We start from the raw sequence: 21,561 nt of genomic DNA, 5'->3' as shown, positions 1-21,561 counted from the left end.
TGCCCTCTGTTTTTTTTAAAAGAGGAGGGTGACGGTGGTAGGAATGTAATTATCTCCAACTTTACAAGGGTAATGGGTCATTAGCAATCCATAATCTGATTTTAGCTGGTATAGAATAGATTATGAGTTTTTAATAATCTATCCATCTAGTTTTTATAATCTACACCATAAGCTGTCCTGCTTGGAGATAGAGTAGATTATAAAAACTGAATTATATAATCTGGGTGATTCTAAACAGGCCTTATTCTAGAAGCTTAAAAATGCCACCAAAAGAACTGACCCTTAGCATCTATCCAAAGCGAAGCATTGGCAGCAGCTAGTCTCCCTGCAAGTTTGCAGTTTTCCACCCTTTTTTCTCCCTTTCCCATCCCCATCTTTCGTCCGCCCCCCCGCCCCCTCCCCTTCCTCTCGCCGCAAGACCCCATCCCCCCAGCCCCTCCTCCGCCGTTGACACCACCCGCGAATCTCCTTCTTCCGGTACATTCCTCACCACCGCTTTCCCTCTACACGATCCGATCTCGCTCCTGTCAGTTTCGCGGTTCCTGAATTGTCCCCGATTCGATCGGAGACCATCGGGAGTGGCGTTCCGTGCTCTATTGGTCGATCCATCGATTAGCGGTGCATGCGCGCTTATTCTGTCCAGTCTGTGAAAAATTAATGCATGCCTGCTCGGTCGAATCGACGCCTGCATAGATATTTGGAGTCTAGGTTTGATTGTTGTTTTTGCCTGTTTGCTGGTTTCAGAGTAGTGGAGAGGAGGCATGGCGCTCCGGAGGCTGCTTCAGGGGACCGTTCTACCGCGAATGACGGGCCGGTATGTCGGGGCATCGTTTTCCACGGAGGCTGGGGAGACTATCCGCGCAACCCTGTTTCCCGGTGATGGCATCGGGCCTGAGATAGCCGAGTCGGTCAAGCAGGTACGTGATTTTGTTTCTGTTGATATGGTACCTGTGTGATAGACTCATGTATGATTCTTATCACAACTTGGTGTGCTTTTCTGTTTCCTTGTGATGTCGAAATGTCTTTATATTTGATCAAGGTTTGAAGCTACGCCAACAAAGGCATATAGAATTATTTAGTGGTTGGCCTCCCTAGATGACTAGTGACATCTCTTGCAATTACCCTGGCCCCATGCAATTTTAAGTTCAGCTAGAAAGGCAGAATATTTTCCTTATATTTGATACGATATTAATAGGTGTGAGTTTTATCCTCACACCCAGCATAATCAATACACTATCTGTTCCTAAATATAAGACGTTTTGGCAGTTCAATGTAAACTGCCAAAACGTCTTACATTTAGGGCCTGTTTGGTTCATGACTAACTTTGCCACAACTAACCTTAGGCAAAGTGTGGCTGCCACAAAAAGTGTGGCTAAAAAAATGAACAACACAAGTGTGGCAAGATTTGGCAAAAAAATAAGTGTATGACATGTGGACCATATAACTAGAAAAGTGTGGCAAGTCACAAATGTGGCAATGAACCAAACACATGTCTAAGGTATTATGGCATGACTAAGGTTAGGCGTGGCAACCTTAGGGTGGGAACCAAACAGCCCCTTAGAAACAGAGGGTAGTAACTAGCAGTGGCGGACCCAGGATTGTCTGACGCCCCAGGCGAGAAACAAAGGGCTAAAAAATACTCAGAAAAAACTCTAGTTTGAAGGCATACAAAAGTTAATCTATGTTGCATAACTAATAAGAAACCAAACATAAAATTCAGTGGCAGCATTTGTTCCATGATGGGTCGACAATAAAGCAAGACAAATCAAAAGACAACATATAGCATAGATAGATGATACAAAAGATTTATACCAAATCAAAGGATTGGTTGATCTGAGCCTCCCATGACAACATCTTCAATAGCAGAAGAAGCTAAACCTTCAATCATCAATTTTCAAATGCAAATTAGTGCATAATATAGAAGATAAAACTAGTTAATAATAGATGCAAAATGTGAAAACTTACTTCTAGAACGAGGCAAAACGCCTTTACGTGTGCGATAACCTGTGGGCCTTTCTTTATGAACAAGTCCAACAACTCTTTAAAGTTACCCTTATTCATTGAGCTAGTAGACTCATCATGACCACGAAAAGCAAGAGCTTGTAGTATCACGAATTTGACAATACTCAATATAACCAAGAGACGAGCTTTGTATTCTTCTTCTTGCTTCTGAGAACCCCTATCAAACACATGTGGCAGATTTTGTCTTTGATTTTTGAAATCCTCATAATGTTGCCTAGATTTATTATGAGCGCTATCATGCTTGCCAACATGTTGATTAAAAACTTTAGGCCCATCCTTCCAAGTTTTGAATCCATGTTTCGTTAATGCTTCAATACCATGGCACCTGTTTCCGCGGTTTTGGTGGTTCGAATCTGAAAAAAAGAATTCAATGTCTTGTTTCTTTTACTCATCTTGCTTTCCTGTAAACATTTAAAGAAACAAAAATTCCTCAATGTGACATCGGTTTCTACATCTAAAAGTAGACATACAATGGCATATAGCAACTAAAATCAAACAATCTGGCATCTACAAAACTACGAACAAAAACAGGGCATCAAAATGAAATGAAAAATGTGGAATTGTGGACTGAATGTGGCCAAACTCATGGTCTACCTTGCCCATGACCTTGCCGGTCGCTGGGCAGCCTACAGGCTGCAGCCTCGCGCCCTAGCCGGGGTCGCCGGCTCGCCACCTCGTACCCTTGCCGGACCTGGCGCCGACGACTGGCGGGGCGGGGCAGCAGCGGCAGCGAGCAGCACTGGAACAGGGGGCGCTGGAAGCTGGAAGGAAGGAAGCCGGGGGTGGCTGGGGCGCTGCTGGATGGAGATGAACTGTCAGCGACTGGCGTCGGGAGGTGGGCGGCGCAGTGGCGGGGTGATGGCTTAGGGTTCCTGACTCGTGAGTACGGGCGGCACTAGCACGTTCATCGCAGCCGCGGGGTTGGGGAAACTGCCTGTTCGTCGGTCGGGTCGGGGAAGCTAGCTGGGCCTGGGCTGCGCCCCAGGCCAATTTTTTTCTATAAATATAGGCCGAGAAATTTGGGTACGCCCCAGGCAGTGGCCTGGGCTGCCTGGGGCCCAAATCCGCCCATGGTAACTAGCATAAGAACTACAAACTAATTGGATTTGTACACAACAACCAACACTGCGCCTGAGTGAGCTGGTCGCTTGGTGGTTTGATTAAGTTGGGTGTAGACGCAGGTGTGCAGTTTGAGATTCCTCAACAGCATTACTTTTTACTGTTTTCATCTGTTCCTTTTTTTTTCAAACTGGAAGAGTTGGTGTGTTCTAGATGGATGAGGAAGGTTGGGATGGAGTGGGGAGCGAACTCTTCCAAACCGGGAGGGGTCTGGTGGGTTCTAGATGAATGAGGGAGATTGGGATGGAGTAGGGAGTGAACTCACCGTCACGACCACCAACTCCAGTTTATAAGGCAGTGGAGATAATAATCAACAGTAATCTCGTTTTTTTGCTAAAAATCTGGATTTAGTGTTTAGAAAAGAATTTGCCAACTTGCGTTAGTTCTGAAGTTATAAGTGGGATGCTTATTGAAGGCTTATAGATGCCAATAAGAAGTAAAAGGCATTTGCAGGACTTCGTTACAGTTTCCTGTCGTTCTTCGAAGTGTTATCACCTGTATTTTCTAATCATTACTCTGGATCCGAGAAGCAGTCAGTCATAAGCACTGTCTGCTTAAGATTTAAGGGCACAGTATTGAAGGATTGCAGATGCCAATAAGGAGCAAAAGGCATTTGCAGGACTTCATTACAGTTTCCTGTGGTTCTTCCAAGTGTTATAACCTGTATTGTCTAGAAGTAGCATTTGAAAATAGATTTTGGTTGTTGAATTGGGAAGGAAAAGCTATCATTTTGTACCCCAAGAGCAGTCAGGTCATAAGCGCTGTCCAATTAAGATTTAAGTACACTGTCCAGCAGTGTCCTGTCTGTTAAAGACTATTAGTATCTTTGCAGAGTGTTTTATGGCAACTGGGCAAGGTGAGGATCTCCAGCAGTTCCCCATTAAATCATCCCCCAAGAGGGGTGTTATTGAGGATGTTCCAATATTTTTTTTTCCGGGGTTTTCAGGTCGGCTGCTTTTGCAGCTCCCCAGTAAACCCATCCCCAATATGCACCTAACATACGGCCCCAACATGCCAGTGGGTCAAGAATTTTATGCTCCCCCTCCTTCACTCTCTCACCTGCTTGGTACGGGCGGAGCGTAGGGCTGGGAGGCATGGCGAAGCTCATGGCTGGGCTCAAGCTGCACAGTGGAGCTCAAGGCCGGGCTGCGCTGGAGGGCGTTTTTTGGTCCAACTCGCCCAGTACTGGAAATTTATTGGGGAAAGGAGAGCTGTTGGATGCTCTTAGGGTGTGTTTGGTAGCTGTTCCCATTGTAGCATAGTTGTTCTCCTTTGAGACATGCTAAGTCAAGACATGTTGGATGCATGCATGTGTGGTTGTTTGGTAGTGATGTATGTGTTGAGACATGCTGTGCTCAAACTCAGTTTGGTAGCGTGTATTTGAGGTAGGATGCATGAATCATTATTTCAGCTAGACCAAGCTCCTCTCACAATGAATTTTCTTCGTTTTCTTGCCAATTCATCAATCTTAAAAACAAAAACAAATAAAAGTTATCACATACAATTTTTTCCAACATGACAGGCAAACAACAACATTAAATCTGAGCACAATAGTTACAACATATGAAAGAGAATGGAGGAATACTCCAGAGATCTATAAGGTAGGAAGCATGGAGGGAGGGAGTTAGGCGAAGGAAGGGGGAAGGGAGAAGGGGTGAGGAGGGAGGACGAAGACCGGCTGCGGGGTAGATCGGTGGTGGCGGCGGTAGGGTAGATCGGTGGCGGCAGCGACCGAGCAACAGGGGCGGAGCAGGGGTACGAACAGGGTAGAGACCGGTGGAGGGGTAGATCAACGGCGGCGGCGGCGGCATCCGGTCGTGCGAGAGAGAGGCTTGGGGTCGCGAGAGAAAAAATGGGTCGCGAGGGAGAGGTGGGGTTCGGGAGGGGTGGTCGTTCGAGGGCAGAGGTGGGTCGAAGCCAACCTCGCTGACCCCAGCTCGGCCCGCTGGGGGTGCTGGGTTGAGCATAACTGAGGGGCGTTTTTTGCATTGGTTGAGCATAGTCCAATAGAGCCCATGCACTCCACCAAACAGCGAAAAGTGGGTTCGATGGGGAACATTTGGGCTCATGCGTCCTCCTTGCAGGCTACACACCCTTAGTTCATAAATCCGACGCACTCTGTAGAATGGGGGTAATTCTACGTACTAGCTGAGTACCCGTACGTTGCCATCGTTTTTTCTTGATGTATATGGGAAGATAATGCATGTGAAACTTAATGTGTATAGAAAAGATAAACACTTAATATTCTGCAAACAATAAAAAGTCTGTTTAGCTTGAAATGTACTATATAGATAATATAACTGAATCCAATGCCCCGGCTTGGGATCGGCTATGTTGAAACAACATAGGCGGAGTTAAAAATCCAGTGAGTATACAGATATCAAATCATGCTGATCTTGGCTTCGTATTTTTCACAAAAATGGGGAAATTGTCATTGCATTGTTGTTTACACTTCAGAGCTTAAAACTTTATTGTCTGGTATGACTAAGCAATGACGAGCCAAAGAATACTGGATATGTTTAATCCGATTACTGTATCTGTGTACTTTGTTTGATAGCTAGTAAAGAATTAATACACATGCTATAAGAGAATCAAGTAGCAAGGAAGAAACCTCTCACAATTCAATCAATTGTCTGACGGGGATGGTTTTACCTGGTTAACAGACAATAACATATTCCAATGAAGACAGAGGTTAGCAAACCACAACGCCATATGTAGGTCATACTCACATCATGGATGCTAGGGGGATGGGGTCCATGGTGGGTTGAGGTAGGAGTGAAGATCGGACGGGGTGGCAGAGGGTATTTTTTGCGTGGTGAATCGTGGGAGAAAGGAAACATGCGGAGAGGAAAGGAGCAAGCGAGCACAAACCACTTGCGAGGACATGGGTGGCGGTACGGAGAAATCGGTGGGAGGGGAGCACATACGAGGGGAGGTCAAACCATCACAACGACGACGGCAAACTCCCGTTTAATAGTAAAGATGATTTGTTCTTTTGCAGAAAGCTGGACTTCTGGCTGTTGAGAATTTGGGTGCAGTTGAATTGGGCTGTATTTCTGTGAAAATGATGCTGTACTTTGGAACTTTGTGTCATTTGTGTAACTTTGGGTATGCTATTGTTTTGATTTTTTGACTCCTTTTTTGCAACGGAATGGCTATTGGGGTTTCAGTAATATTTTTGAATTACCTAGGATACTCCTGTCACTCTAGAAAGTTCAGAATATGCATCTTTCCCAGTTTTGACCTGAAATAACTCAATATACATTGTTCGCTCATCAAGTGTGGATATCTACTCCATGTCTACAATTACATTCATTCTGTTGTATCTGTATATGAATCCAGGATGATCAAAGGTTCAAAGCCAATAGGTGAACTTGAGGTGGTATGTCCTTAAGTTGCCTTAGATGCTTAAAAACTATCGTGGACAAGAACGTAACACTTATTTTTTCTGTAATGTGCAATTTACAAAGATGTCATGCAGAAAATGAATTAAGTGACTGATATCTTGGGGATTGGGTCGACTAGAAACTTTTTGAAAAGACAGTATTTGTAATGCATTTATATAATTTTAGGTTTTTTACAAAGATCCACTAGAACCTTATTTCCTATCAAGGCCTTATTTGCTGGTTGACATGCCAGCTGCCCACTGCCCCCCTCCCCCCTTCCCCTTTAGTAGATGCATATAAAGCTATTACTGCTAACAAATCAAATCAATAGTACATTTTGCTATTAAAACATCACTACATTGATATATTTCTGTACAAACTAAATTAATTTGCCAGCATTGAAAGGCTGTCTACCTGGTTGGATAAGGTCAGATGAGCCCAGGATTTTCATCTTGTGTTAAAAACATGATGAGCAACCGGAAAACACAGATTTCAAAGAGCTCGAAGGTGGGGATGCAGGCTATCTTGTGCTTGCCGTGGATCTTAACAACGGGGGTCGGCTGGCATCCTTGACTCAGGTCGTTCAGAGGGGAGGTGGTGAAGCTTGCAACCATCTCCAGTTCTGGATTTGAGAGGGAGGGGGAACCCTAACATTGTGGAGGTGAGGGAGGCTGAAGTGGAGATGTTGGGGCTGGGCAATTTTAGATGGTGGCTGCCTGCTGGATTAGGTGCTACCAGAGTTGTCGGGCCAGGCCAGGCTTCTTGTACTAGTTAAGTCAAAGCCTGAGCCGCCCCGCCTATCTTTTTCGTGCCAGGCTGCCCATGATCTTTTTTTAAACTGCAGTGACATGATCCTCTCATCTCATCTTGAACTTCGATACTGTTAGGAAAGCAACTTATCTGTATTGAAGGCCCAAGGGGCATATATATATTACACATGACTTGAGGTGCAAGGAAAGTAAACATAGACTAATAAGGACTCCTAGACTAAGACTAATACTAATAGACTAATAAGGACTCCTAGACTAATACTAATACTTCCTAACACCCCCCCCCCCCCCCCCCCCGAAATGCAAAGTGTATGCAATAGCATTGCATTTGAAGAAGTGTAATACTAAAAAACAATGATAATCCAAATCCGCGTCTTGAGAGTGTCGTCGTAGCATGAAGAGTCTTCAAAACTTGTCGAGTCGTCGAAGGAGAGAAAGAAGAGATGGCACATCAGAGGTAGACACCGCATCACTTGAAGATACAAGATAAGTATCAAGAGAAGATTGGTTGTCAAAAGAAGATGGCACATCAAGAGAATAAAGCATTGCGCGGAAAATCATAGTCCATGACAACCGTCGGCGAAAGAAGCTCGGCGGATAAGGCACGATGGACGTAGATCGACAATGCAAAAGAAGTCCAGAAAATCCTATAGAAAACAACAAGGGCAGGTAGGCCACAAAAGTTGCATAGAAAGGATCAGGACCGGAGAAAGGCTGACGGACTAAGGTATGGTGGACTCGCATGGCATGAGAAGACAAATAATATCAACGGATTTGGTGGACGCAGCAGAAAAAAAACACAAAAAAAAACATGCTAGACTAGATGCAATGGCAGCGGAAGATGATAACGAGGCCAAACAGCAGAGTTGTAGCAGCATTAATCGCACGTAAGCAGTTAACAACAGAGAGCACCAAGTAGCAGGCTAGCAGCTAGTGCAGACAAGCATGCAGCAGCAGCCAGCGTAGCAGAAGATAGCAGCAGGTACGCACACGGAAGCAAAGCAGCACACGTCGTGCCAAGGTAGCATGCAGCAGCAACGTGCGGAGCAGAGGGAGCGGCGGCCAAGAGGAGCAACACGTAGTAGCAGGAGTAGCACCACGTAGCAGCAGGCGGCGGCCAAGAGGAGCAGCACGTAGTAGCAGGAGTAGCACCACGTAGCAGCAGGAACTGCTGCCCATGTCGAAGGCAGATGCATGAGCAGTGCAGCAAAGGGCAGCTGAACGAGGAGAGCAACACGTGAGCAGCCACAGCCGAAACAGCAGCTCGGGGAAGTCCTTGAGGTAGCCGAACTCGGCGACGTTGCAGGCGAGCGTCTTGGGGTGGTTGTCGTGCATCTAGAGCGCGGCGGCGTAGAAGCCCTCCTTGTCCGACTTGCCGGTGCCGCGCACGCCGCGGAGGTTGCAGGCGAGCTTGAGCGTCGTGAGCGGGTCGTGGGTCCAGGCGGCCGCGAGCAGGGAGCGCACGCGCTCGGCCGGCGTGTCGGGCACCACCTGGAAGAAGAAGTCGAGGCAGGGGTTGCCCGAGTTGGCATACGTGGCGGAGCAGTTCTCCGTGAGCGCCCTCCGCGGCGTGAGCGCCGCCTTCATCTCCGCGTCCGACGGCGCATTGAAGGCCGCGTCGAGGAGGTCGAGGAACGGGTGCGACGCGTCGGTGTCGTCATCGGCAGCCGCGCCCGCCGCGGGGGACAGGCGTGGAGGGCGGAGGCGGATCCGATCTGAAACACGGGCGGGGCCTGGAGCACGTCGAACTTCCAGGCGAGACGACGGAGAGCAGCGGCAGCCGGCGAGATCAGGCATGATCCGGCAAACAGCAGAGGAGACCGGCGCCTCGAAATTGCGGAACTGGCGGGTGGCGGCGATCCGATCTGGTCCTCGAGCGGGGAAAAAGAAACTGCACGATGAGGCGATCCGATCTGGAGACCAGCAGTTGGTGACGGGGCGATCAACTTGCTCGTGTTCAATCCAGAGACGGGGCCTGGGAAGGATCCAGCCTGGAGTTGACCTGCAGGGGAGAGTAGCGGGCGTGGAGAGCTGCCGCTACGAGAGACAGAGAAAAGGAGCGACGACGCGCGAGATTGGATCGGGAGGGCGAGTTGCGGCGCCCGAAAAAAATAACCTAAGCTCTGATGCCATGTTAGGAAAGCAACTTATCTGTATTGAAGGTCCAAGGGGCATATATATATTACACATTACTTGAGGTGCAAGGAAAGTAAACATATAGACTAATAAAGACTCCTAGACTAATACTAATAGACTAATAAGGACTTCTAGACTAATACTAATACTTCCTAACAGATACATGGTTCCAACTATCTGAAGCGAATTGCTTTACCTGTAAACTGTACTTTTGCAACCGAGTTTTGCAAGAATACTGCTACTAAGATGAGTGTTATTAAATTCACGGACGAAAATCATTCATGCATGATTCTTTGAAGGTAGCTTGTTCTAATTCTGTACTTCTAATTTTTTTCTTTTGCTATTTCAGGTATTCAATGTTGCAGGTGTACCAATAGAATGGGAAGAACATTATGTTGGTACGGAAGTTGATCCCAGAACAGAGAGCTTTTTGACATGGGAGAGCCTGGAGTCGGTGCGTAGGAACAAAGTTGGCTTGAAAGGTCCTATGGCTACACCTATTGGAAAAGGCCACCGTTCTTTGAATCTTACATTAAGGAAAGAACTTGGACTCTACGCCAATGTCAGACCTTGCAACAGCCTCCCAGGCTACAAGACTAGATATGATGATGTGAACCTTGTGACAATCCGTGAAAATACTGAAGGAGAGTATAGTGGCCTTGAGCATCAGGTATGGTGCTCAGAAAGATAATTTTGTTTCCATTGTTCTTGTTAGTCATGAGCTGAGCTGGTTTCGAGATCTTATGGCTTTCAGCTCTAGCCTACCCCAACTCGTTTGGGAAATTAAAGGCTTAGTTGTTGTTGTTGTTAGTCATGGCACAGTTCTTTTTCTTCAGGTTGTGAGGGGTGTTGTGGAAAGTTTAAAAATTATTACCCGCCAAGCAAGTTTAAGAGTGGCAGAGTATGCTTTCCATTATGCCAAAACCAATGGCAGGGAGAGGGTCTCTGCTATACATAAAGCTAATATCATGAGGAAAACAGACGGACTTTTCCTCAAGGTTTGATGGCTACACCCCTGTTCCTTCTTGTTGATGCTATGTGTTCCCCATTTTCATTTGTCTTGAGAGCTAACTCATGGTTATATGTGGACAATTTTAGTGTTGCCGTGAAGTAGCTGAAAAATACCCTGAAATCACATACGAGGAAGTCATTATTGACAATTGCTGCATGACGGTATGTTGATCTGTCAACACTGAAACTTTGCACTTGTTTATTTTACCGTTTGCACACTTGATAATCATGTACTGAAAGTAGGCCATTTACTTCTATAATATCACCGAGTATGAACTGCATCCTCTTGCAGCTCGTAAAGAATCCTGGTACATTTGATGTATTAGTGATGCCAAATCTGTATGGTGACATTATTAGTGATCTATGTGCTGGTTTGATCGGAGGCTTGGGCTTAACTCCCAGGTAGAGGTTTTTATCTTCACGTGTCGGTTTACTGCGTCTTTTAGACGATATCAACTCACAATTGTTTATTCCCCAGCTGCAACATTGGTGAAGGTGGCATTTGTCTGGCAGAGGCTGTTCATGGTTCTGCACCTGATATCTCTGGCAAGGTAAAGTGATCCTTCAATATCTACTCCCTCTGTTTCTAAATATAAGCCCTTTTAGATATTTCAATGCGAACTACATACATATGTATCTAGACATATTTTAGAGTGTAGATTTACTCATTTTGATCCATATTGGAATCTCAAAAAAGACTTATATTTAGGAACAGAGGGAGTACTATATAGAGGTTTCTCAGTATGTACATGTTCATGATGTTTTAATTTGTGGGTTCCTTGCTTTGTTCATTATGTGTATACGAAACCCAAGTCGAGCGCGTGATCTCTAGATAGTCTTTATGATGTGCCTTAGTCCTTGATTTGACTGAAAGATATTCGATTGCCTGCAGAACCTTGCAAACCCAACTGCTCTTATGTTGAGTGCTGTTATGATGTTGCGTCACTTGCAATTCAACGACCAAGCAGACCGGATCCACAATGCCATCCTCCAGACAATCGCCGAGGGGAAGTACAGAACCGCTGATCTTGGTGGGAAGTCATCAACATCAGACTACACAAAAGTAGTTTGCGATCATATCTGAGCACCAGCAATCCCCACCCCCCACGCCCGCGATAATTTTGTTGCATGGCAGGAGCTTTAGCCGGAGTAGGTTAAGTGACGGACACCTCAATTTCCTTGGGTGTTGACCCCGTTTAAGACTCCTGAATAATCCTCACATTCTTGTCCTTGGAAAAGTTTTACCAGCATTGCAGTCAAGCTGAAGAATCATCTGTAATAATCATTGCCAGCATGAGCTCATATAATTTGTTCGATCTAGTTCTTAGAGTACTTGATTTGATCTTCTTTCTTTTGCTTTTTGTCATGGTACTAGAAGGATTAAGCATGCATTGCTGCGCTGTTAGTGTTTTTATGTTTTTATAAAATAAATTAGTCTTTTTTGTTTTTAAAATAAGGTTTATTAGATTTTTAAAAAGTCAAAGCTCTTAAGGTTTGACCAAATTTTAGAGAACTATATTAGTATCTATAATACCATGTTGCGATCATTAAATTCATCATAGAATGAATTTTTATATTTTGTTTATTTAGTACTCCCTCTGTTTCTATTTTTTTTTAGAGATTTCATTACGGACTAAATATGGATGTACATAGATATAATTTAAAGTGTAGATTTATTTATTTTGCTTTGTATGTAGTCCGTAGTTAAATCTTTAAGAACGAGGAAATATTATAGATGCTGATATTTTTTACTCCAAAGTTAGGCGAAGTTAAATAAATTTGACTTTTCAAGAAAGAAAAACATCGTATATCTTCGAGCAAGGGGGAATTTCATTTAGGTAGTGTGAGAGACGGAGTATATTTTTTATTTTGTTTATAGTGGAGTGTTTTGACAGGTTTTCTTATGATATGATTTTGTGTTATGCGCTAATTAATTGATATTTACATCGATTTTTTTTGCATCATTGTTTGTGTGTATTATTTTGATGTTACGACAATGTATTTCTAGGTGATGAGGGGTTCACCGAATTGATATATTTTTATAAGTTGGTTGCTTTTATTGATTTTAAAAATCATTCACCAAGTCAAAATCATGAACCAAATTCTAAATCAAATACCACAATCGAATAACCCACGTGTTAATTAAAAAGAATTTCCATTATCCCTAACCCTCATGCATGAGGGACACATCGTTCGCTCGTGTCCCTCCGGACCATCACGTTTGTTGGATGTATCTCCTCGGGCCTATATATATTTATACTCAATCATCAATAAAGAAAACGGTTCATTTTACAACAGTTTGAATTCTTGTCTCTTGTTTTATTCTAACACGTTATCAGCAAGCTCTATCGACAGCAAAAGATCATAGAGAAATCGAAGGAAGGACGACTCCATGCTCTCCAGGCGTCGACAACAACGACCAACATGTGATGCAAGGTCGTGGCTGCAACACCCTCCAGCGTCAAAGACTCAGCGGCCCTCCTTTACTTATTTGCCTGCTCTGAGTGCTTATGAGCGATTAACTGAACAGGGACAGATGAAATCGAAAGAACTCAGCAGAGAAGAACGAGGAACAACACCATTAATCATGAAATCGAAAGAACTCAACACAGAAGAACGAGGAAGAACTCTCTGCCCGCCGCCGCCCGCTCTCCCCTTGCCAGGCTCTGCCCCGCCCCAGGTCCGGCCCCGCCCAGAAACTGCCGCTACATGCGTTTCCTCGCCCGGACCAGCCCGGACTCCGCCACCGCTGGCTGCTTCTCGACCGACCCTGCATGGATCCACCGTTGTCGGCTTCTCCTTGCTTGGCCTCCTCGCGCTGCTGCTGGTGCCGCCTCCGGCCAACGCTCTCCTTCGTCCCCGCCGCCACGGCTGCCGCTTCCTGCAGCCACCGTCGGGCTGCAACTGCTGCATGCAGCTGTCTGGACTGCCCCACGGCTTCCTGCCCCGTGGGTCGCCTACTGCCGCCTCCTACCTGCCCTGCGGCTTCCTGCCATGTGGGTCGCCCGCTGCAGCCGTGCTCGGCTCTGATCCAGATCGGGATCAGGTTGACTTCCAAAAAAAATCAGAGAGAGGGAGCTCATCATGTCCTCTTCGAGCTATGTCGCTGTTCCTCAGTGCTCGGTGATCTTCAATGGCACCAACTATGCTGAGTTTGTCGGCTTTATGCGTATCCACATGCGCGGTCTTCTGCTATGGGGTGTCCTCTCTGGCGAGCTTCCCTGTCTGCCATGCCCTGTTGCTCCCATGGCTCCTACCCCACTAGTGCCGTTTGTTTTGGCTGCTGGTGCTTCCCAGGCTGATCGAGATACATCCAAGGTTCTCGATGATGCTGTGGTCGAGGCTTATGATCATCAGGTATCTACTCATTCAGATGCCCTTTCTGTCTACCGGGATGATTTGTCTGCTTACACTTAGTGGTGCAACGATGATGCTCGGGATGCTCCTGTTCTCACTTCGAGTATCCTTCCACAGTTTGACTCCGAATTCATGGGTCTCGGCACCGTTGCAGCAATGAGGTCTTATCTCTATCAGCGCTATCAGCCCTGTAACAACCCGAGACCGATGCTCGAGAAGATTCCCCTTTTTTGTCCGTTTTCGTCGTGTGACTTATTCGTTTGTCGCACTCATCATTGTATCATGCGCATCATCTGCGTTGCATCGGCACTCCGTTGCCGTCAGTTTTCAAAACTTGCATCTGTTATTAGTTGCCGGTTCTCTCCGTTTCCGTCATTGACCGTTTCGAGACCGACCACACACGCCCGTGCCCGCGACATCAGCTAAATATTGTTTTTAAATGTGTGTATAAAATATTCTCGGATTGGGTTAAAAGTTGGCATGCGGTCTTAACATAGTGTAGGTAGGCCGTCTGTCAATTTTCGTCACAATCGGAGTCCGTTTGGTACCCGAACGGTCGACCGTAGCGGCACCGTCATCGGTTTATTGTCGGACGTTTTTTAGTGTTTAGAATCTCGTTGCCGGGCCACAACCTCCCTCTCTTCTTAGCCCACCACCACTCTACACAGCCACTAAGCCCACCTAGCCTTCGGGCGCAGCCGAGACCGTCCGATTGCGATCCTACGGACAAAATCGGAGGCAAAATCCCCTAACCCTAGCCACATTCCTATTTTAGCACCCTTGCCATGTTTAACAACATTTAATATTGCCGTATAAATAAATGGGAGTGAACTAAATAATTAAATATGGAGTTCCGTCAATATGCAAATTGAGCTTCACTTAATGTGTAGCGTTTGACTATTGTGAATTGCGAGGCTGTGCATTGCATATTTGAAACTGATCATGCATCATATGTGAATTGCATCATGTCATGCATGTGCCATGGTGAATATCGTGTGTTGATTCTTGTTTACGGTTTGCTTCGTCTCGATAGAGTTCCGCAAGCGTGTCGGAATGTGAGGATCCGTTCGACTACGTCGGTTCGTCTGCTTCACGCAGTCGTTCTTCTTCCAAGCGGGATTACATGCAAGATGATCATTTCCCTAGATACCATTACTATCATTGCCATGCTAGTTGTTTCTTTTCTATCCTTATGTCTCGTTGTCTACCACCTATTAAATGTCAGCCTCTCAACATTGCCATGAAAACCTTCAACCTTTCTACAACCTAGCAAACCACTGATTGGCTATGTTACCGCTTGCTTAACCATTGGTTAGCGTTGCTAGTTCCAGGTGCAGTTTCTTCCATGTGCAAACATGGGTTCCTTGTTATATCACTATATTATTGCTAATTAACTTAATGCACCTATATACTTGGTAAAAGGTGGAAGGCTTGGCCTTCTAGCCTCATGTTTTGTTCCACCTTTGCCGCCTTAGTTTCGGCTACCGGTGTTATGTTCCATAAATGAGCGCTCCGAACACGCTTGGGGTTGTTATGGGGACCCCCTTGACTTTCGTTTTGGGATAAAGCTTGTCTGGCAAGGCCCAACATTGGTATTATATTTGCCCAACATAATAATTCTGTTAATACTTTAAACATAGGGCGTCATGAACCCGAGGAGTAATTCAACATAATACAAGGGGCCAATGCTGCTGGTGTTGGTCCCAAACAGAGCCACTTGCGGGGCCACCCGGGGCAACTCGGGGGATTTCTATCTAGCCATCGTACGTATTGCTCATCCGTCGTGTCCTGAGAACGAGATACGCGGCTCCTATCGGGATCGTCGACACACCGGGCGGCCTTGCTGCACTTGTTTTTACCTTTCTCGAGCGTCTTGTGCGAGGGATTCCGAAGATACTTTGGGCTATCTCGAGGTTGAGGTTTTCCAATAGGAACCCGAGGAGATCACGGGTTTCCCTGATCGAGGTCATTCCGACGTAGTGTGTGGTAGTTTGTGATGGACTAGTTGGAGCACCCCTGGAGGGTTAAATCTTTCGGAAAGCCGTGCCCCACGGTTATGTGGAAAACTTAGAAACTTTGTTCAACATCCGGTTCTAGATAACGTGAAGTAAACTTAATTAAAACTTGCCAACTGTGTGCGTAATCGTGACTGTCTCTTTCGTGAGCTCCTTCTGTGATCGAGGATACGGTGGGGTTATGACTGACGTAAGTAGCTGTTTAGGATCATTCATTCGATAATCATTAGACACGTCTGTTATGCATAGATCATCCCCCTGTTATTCTTGTATTTGTAAGTTAGCACCTCAAATAAATGCTTAGTCGCTTGCTGCAGCCTCACCACTTAACCATACCTAACCCATTAAGCTTTGCTAGTCTTGATACCTTTGGAAATGAGATTGCTGAGTTGTTGGGGAACGTCGCATGGGAAACAAAAATTTTCCTACGCGCACGAAGACCTATCATGGTGATGTCCATCTACGAGAGGGGATGAGTGATCTACGTACCCTTGTAGACCGTACAGCAGAAGCGTTAGAGAACGCGGTTGATGTAGTGGAACGTACTCACGTCCCTCGATCCGCCCCGCGAACAATCCCGCGATCAGTCCCACGATCTAGTACCGAACGGACGGCACCTCCGCGTTCAGCACACGTACAGCTCGACGATGATCTCGGCCTTCTTGATCCAACAAGAGAGACGGAGAGGTAGAAGAGTTCTCCGGCAGCGTGACGGCGCTCCGGAGGTTGGTGATGACCTTGTCTCAGCAGGGCTCCGCCCGAGCTCCGCAGAAACGTGATCTAGAGGAAAAACCGTGGAGGTATGTGGTCGGGCTGCCGTGGAAAAGTCGTCTCAAATCAGCCCTAAAACCTCCGTATATATAGGTGGGAGGGAGGGGGCCTTGCCTTGGGGCTTAAGGAGCCCCAAGGGGGTCGGCCGAGTCCAAGGGGGAGGACTCTCCCCCCCCCCAAACCGAGTTGGACTAGGTTTGGTGGGAGGGAGTCCTCCTTCCTTCCCACCTCCTCCCTTTTTTTTTTCTCTCTTGATTTTCTTCTCCTTGGTGCATAGGGCACTTGTGGGCTGTCCCACCAGCCCACTAAGGGCTGGTGTGTCTCCCCCAAGGCCTATGGGCTTCCCCGGGGTGGGTTGCCCCCCCGGTGAACTCCCGGAACCCATTCGTCATTCCCGGTACATTCCCGGTAACTCCGAAAACCTTCCGGTAATCAAATGAGGTCATCCCATATATCAATCTTCGTTTCCGGACCATTACGGAAACCCTCGTGACGTCCGTGATCTCATCCGGGACTCCGAACAACATTCGGTAACCAACCATATAACTCAAATACGCATAAAACAACGTCGAACCTTAAGTGTGCAGACCCTGCGGGTTCGAGAACTATGTAGACATGACCTGAGAGACTCCTCGGTCAATATCCAATAGCGGGACCTGGATGCCCATATTGGATCCTACATATTCTACGAAGATCTTATCGTTTGAACCTCAGTGCCAAGGATTCGTATAATCCCGTATGTCATTCCCTTTGTCCTTCGGTATGTTACTCGCCCGAGATTCGATCGTCAGTATCCGCATACCTATTTCAATCTCGTTTACCGGCAAGTCTCTTTACTCGTTCCGTAATACAAGATCCCGCAACTTACACTAAGTTACATTGCTTGCAAGGCTTGTGTGTGATGTTGTATTACCGAGTGGGCCCCGAGATACCTCTCCGTCACACGGAGTGACAAATCCCAGTCTTGATCCATACTAACTCAACTAACACCTTCGGAGATACCTGTAGAGCATCTTTATAGTCACCCAGTTACGTTGCGACGTTTGATACACGCAAAGCATTCATCCGGTGTCAGTGAGTTATATGATCTCATGGTCATAGGAATAAATACTTGACACGCAAAAAGCAGTAGCAACAAAATGACACGATCAACATGCTACGTCTATTAGTTTGGGTCTAGTCCATCACGTGATTCTCCCAATGACGTGATCCAGTTATCAAGCAACAACACCTTGTTCATAATCAGAAGACACTGACTATCATTGATCAACTGGCTAGCCAACTAGAGGCATGCTAGGGACGGTGTTTTGTCTATGTATCCACACATGTAAATGAGTCTTCATTCAATACAATTATAGCATGGATACTAAAATATTATCTTGATACAGGAATTATAATAATAACCATATTTATTATTGCCTCTAGGGCATAATTCCAACATGAGTCCCCGTGGCTCACAAATTACTACAACACCAGTTGCAGGTACAGGTAAATAGTTACTTTGACGTGAGCGCGCTGATTGTGCTATTTGGAGTTTCTTCTTCTTCTTCTTCTTCGTCAATCTAGGATGGATTCCAGGCCGGCAACCTGAGATAGCACAGATGGACGTCGTTCTTTTATCGTTTGTTTTCGTCCGTAGTCGGATCCTGCTCATCTTCATGATGAATCTATAATGCTGTATTGGTGTGATCTTGATGTAGCTTGTGGCGAGTGTAAGCCAACTCCTTATACTCATCTTTTCAGTACATGTACTTCTAACGATATCCATTCTTGCGAAACGACGAGATGCGTTTCTATCCATGTCGAGGCCCTCACGCCAAAATAAGGATATGACCGCATTTTGGCGTTACAAGTTGGTATGAGAGCAGTACCGACCTAGTGTAAGTGCATCTAGTGCCCCTTAGTGATTTTGGTGGTTTGCATACTTATAGGTTAAGAGACTAATATGTTTGTTTGTGTACATAGGCTCTATAAGTCGCTGAGGATTTTGAGTTATTCGATGAATATCGACCCCTAAAAATGTATGTCTTCGGGTGAAGACTTTGGTCATTGCTTGAAGACTTTGATCGCAAAGAAATTGCGAAGAAATTGATATTCCTCACGAAGATACTGAAGATGAGGAATTCGGTGTGTCCTGAAGAAAAAACTCTCAAGACTTTGAAGCATGAAGATTTACTCTTTCTGTTTCATTTTCTTTACATTGAGTCATAGGAACACCGTACAGTTAAAGGTGGTCGAGGTAAAAATACATAACAAATTTCCTCATGATGCTCAACGCAAGCCTAAATCTACCAAAGCCTCAAAGTGAGGAATATGGGAGACATGAGGTTTTCACAGTTGAAAGTTCTGACCGTTGTCGCGCCACGCGCCACCTCATAGATCTTATCCACCCAATGGTCATATTATTAAAGGACATTTATGTCAAATCATGTCGGGATGCTCCCATGCTATAAATAGCCGCCCCCACAACCACTTGCTGGTTGGCTGCTCCGAAAGAAACTGACGCTAGTCATTTAGAGAAACCCAAATTGCTCTGAGCCTTCGAGAGAAGATCATCAAGTGAGGAAATACCCCAAACACCGAACCCAAACCAAAAACCCAAGTGATTGCGCATCACTGAAGAAGTTGGTCCTGTGTGGAACTGACGCTTGTTACCATTGAGGACTGTGTATCCTCCATACGGTTAGGCGTCATGGTCTAGAGCATCCAGCAGTCAATTGTGGATCGCCGGGTGACCGAGTTTGTGAGGTTTGGAAGTTTGCCCTAAAGACTTACCGTGAGTGTCGGGCGAGGACCGTGTGTCCTTAGCTCAAGGAGAATACGGTAGGGACTATGTGTCCCGGGACTGTGTGTCCTTTGGTTTCAATACCAAGTCGCTCCGAACGAGACGTACAACTGTCACAGCAGTTGGAACTAGGTCATCAACAACTGTCTTCATCAATCTACGGGTTCTATTTCTTCAACCTTCTCATTTCCTCAATTGTATGTTGAAGACTTTCATCTATACTGTTTGAAGAATTTGTCTGAAGACTTTCTCTGAATTTCCTCAACCTCAAAATCTTCACTTGAGTTAATCTTCACCTGCTTACTCTGTACTTGCAAACTGTGCAAACCGAATCTGTGAATCTCATCGAGTACTTTGCTGTAGACGTTTTTGCACACCTGATCATGTACTATTTCTGCTGCACTCAGTTCATGACTGAGGACTTTCCTCACTAGGAATTTCCTTAGTGATGAAATATAAAAATCTCCTATTCACCCCCTCTAGTCGATATAACGCACTTTCAATTGGTATTAGAGCAAGATACTCCCTTGTTCTGTGTGATTTTGGTTTAACCACGTGGAGTTTTACTTATGTTGACCGCATGTATGATCAAGCTTACTGCATGATGTTCTACCTTCAAAGGAAAGGACTTTCCCTACTAGAAGACCAAGATGTAGATGCATTTTCAGGCTATTGACAATGATCTCTCATACATTGTGGAACATGGAATTCCCTCCATCACTGCTACTATCTCTGCTGCTGATGTGAAGAAGTTCAAGCAACTTGACTCGCAAGCGAAGAATATCATCTATGGCCATCTGAGTAAAGGCCAGTATGGCAGAGTGAGTGCTTTGGGCACAACTAAGCTTATCTGGGATAGGCTGTCCAAAGTCAATGAGGGAGTCTTAACACAGCGTGACTCTCGATGTTCTTCGCAATCTGTTCAATCACTTCAAGAGTCTTGACAATGAAAGTTGTCAAGATACCTTTGATCGCCTCACTGACATCTCAAATGAATTGCAAGCACTGGGAGCTAGATACATCACTGACCATGAAGTTGTGAAGAAACTGCTACGATCTATTGGTCCATCATTTGACACACTGGTTCTGATGATCCAAGAACGAAGAGACTACAATATGCTTGATCCTGCTGATATACTTGAGAGACTCAATACTCATGAATTCCAACAAGAACAAAAGAGGGATCTGTATGGACCAAGCTACTGAAGACATCGTGCACTTAAGGCTAAGGCTATTTCCTCATCTGAAGAAGAAGAATCTGATTGCAGTCTTGGTGACCCTGAAGAACTGGGACATGAACTTGCAATGCTCGTGAGGAAATTCCATAAGATCACAAAACATGGCCAGTTTGTAAAATCTTCAAGAAAAGATATGAGGAAATCAGAATCTTCATCTGAGGAATACAAGAAAAGAACATGTCACAAATGCAAGAAATCTGGTCACTATATTGCTGATTGTCCTCGCTCAGTGAAAGAATCAAGGAAGAAGAAATACAAGGATGAAAGTTCTGATGACTCGAAGAAAAAGAATAAATCTTCAAAATCCTCATCTTCAAAGTCCCCATCACACAAGAAGACCAGTTTCAGAAAGGCTCGGGCACTTATTGGCAAGGAAATGAATTTCGAAGAAGAATGTGAGGAATGTGATGAAGAGGAAGGTTCTGAAGTGGAGTTAGAGTGTGGTGTGGCAAGTCTTGCACCTTCTACCACATTCATGAGCAAGTCAATCTTCAACCTTGAAGAACATGACAACACTATCTACACTGATGAATATGCTGATGACTTCGCTCCAACCTATTCCTTCATGGCAAAAGGTTCAAATGTACCAAACCACACTTCCTCCTCTGATTCTAGTGACTGTGAACCTGATGATTATCAAAAACCCAGTTACTATAAACTTGCCAACATTGCCACTAAGCAACAAAGTGCCATTGAAAAGCTTCAGAAACTGCTAGACAGAAGCGATGATCTGTTGAACAATGAAATAAATCATACTCAAGTCCTCAGTGAATATGTAAAAAGTCTTCAGTCTAGATTTGATAGTCTTCAAGATCGTTATGGATCACTCTTGGCTGATCATGAGAAACTTTCCTATGAATTTTTTCAAAGGAAGCTTGATCTTGAAAAGTTAAGAATATCTCATGATGATCTTCAAATGGAAAATGATTCATTGATTGCTCAACAGATCAG

The 21,561-nt window shown here is 45.3% G+C and overlaps 1 protein-coding gene across 2 annotated transcripts; it reads left to right on the top strand.

Moving 5' to 3' along the window:
- Nucleotides 1–290: 290 nt before the first annotated feature.
- On the top strand, nucleotides 291–11,764 carry LOC123401360 (isocitrate dehydrogenase [NAD] catalytic subunit 5, mitochondrial-like). 2 transcript variants are annotated; one of them, XM_045095147.1, is made up of 8 exons: nucleotides 291–477; nucleotides 745–917; nucleotides 9,783–10,103; nucleotides 10,270–10,431; nucleotides 10,532–10,606; nucleotides 10,737–10,846; nucleotides 10,923–10,995; nucleotides 11,337–11,764. In XM_045095147.1, the coding sequence occupies exons 2-8, from the start codon at nucleotides 762–764 to the stop codon at nucleotides 11,526–11,528; spliced, it is 1,089 nt and encodes a 362-aa protein (XP_044951082.1). In that variant the 5' UTR covers nucleotides 291–477; nucleotides 745–761; the 3' UTR covers nucleotides 11,529–11,764. The 2 variants fall into 2 exon arrangements, with proteins under 2 accessions (XP_044951082.1, XP_044951083.1); XM_045095148.1 differs by lacking the exon at nucleotides 291–477 and adding an exon at nucleotides 478–618.
- The last annotated feature ends 9,797 nt before the right edge of the window (nucleotides 11,765–21,561 follow it).

This window comes from Hordeum vulgare, chromosome 6H (assembly GCF_904849725.1).
Source record: "Hordeum vulgare subsp. vulgare chromosome 6H, MorexV3_pseudomolecules_assembly, whole genome shotgun sequence".
Lineage (NCBI taxonomy): Eukaryota > Viridiplantae > Streptophyta > Magnoliopsida > Poales > Poaceae > Hordeum > Hordeum vulgare.
The sequence above is the reverse complement of the archived record's forward strand: the minus strand, read 5'-3'. Positions and strand labels throughout refer to the sequence as shown.

Coding starts and splice junctions, on each gene's coding strand:
- LOC123401360 (XM_045095147.1), top strand. CDS start 762: ATGGCGCTCCGGAGGCTGCTTCAGGGGACCGTTCTACCGCGAATGACG. Junction 10,847..10,922: donor GGCTTGGGCTTAACTCCCAG/GTAGAGGTTTTT, acceptor TTTATTCCCCAG/CTGCAACATTGGTGAAGGTG. Junction 10,996..11,336: donor CACCTGATATCTCTGGCAAG/GTAAAGTGATCC, acceptor GATTGCCTGCAG/AACCTTGCAAACCCAACTGC.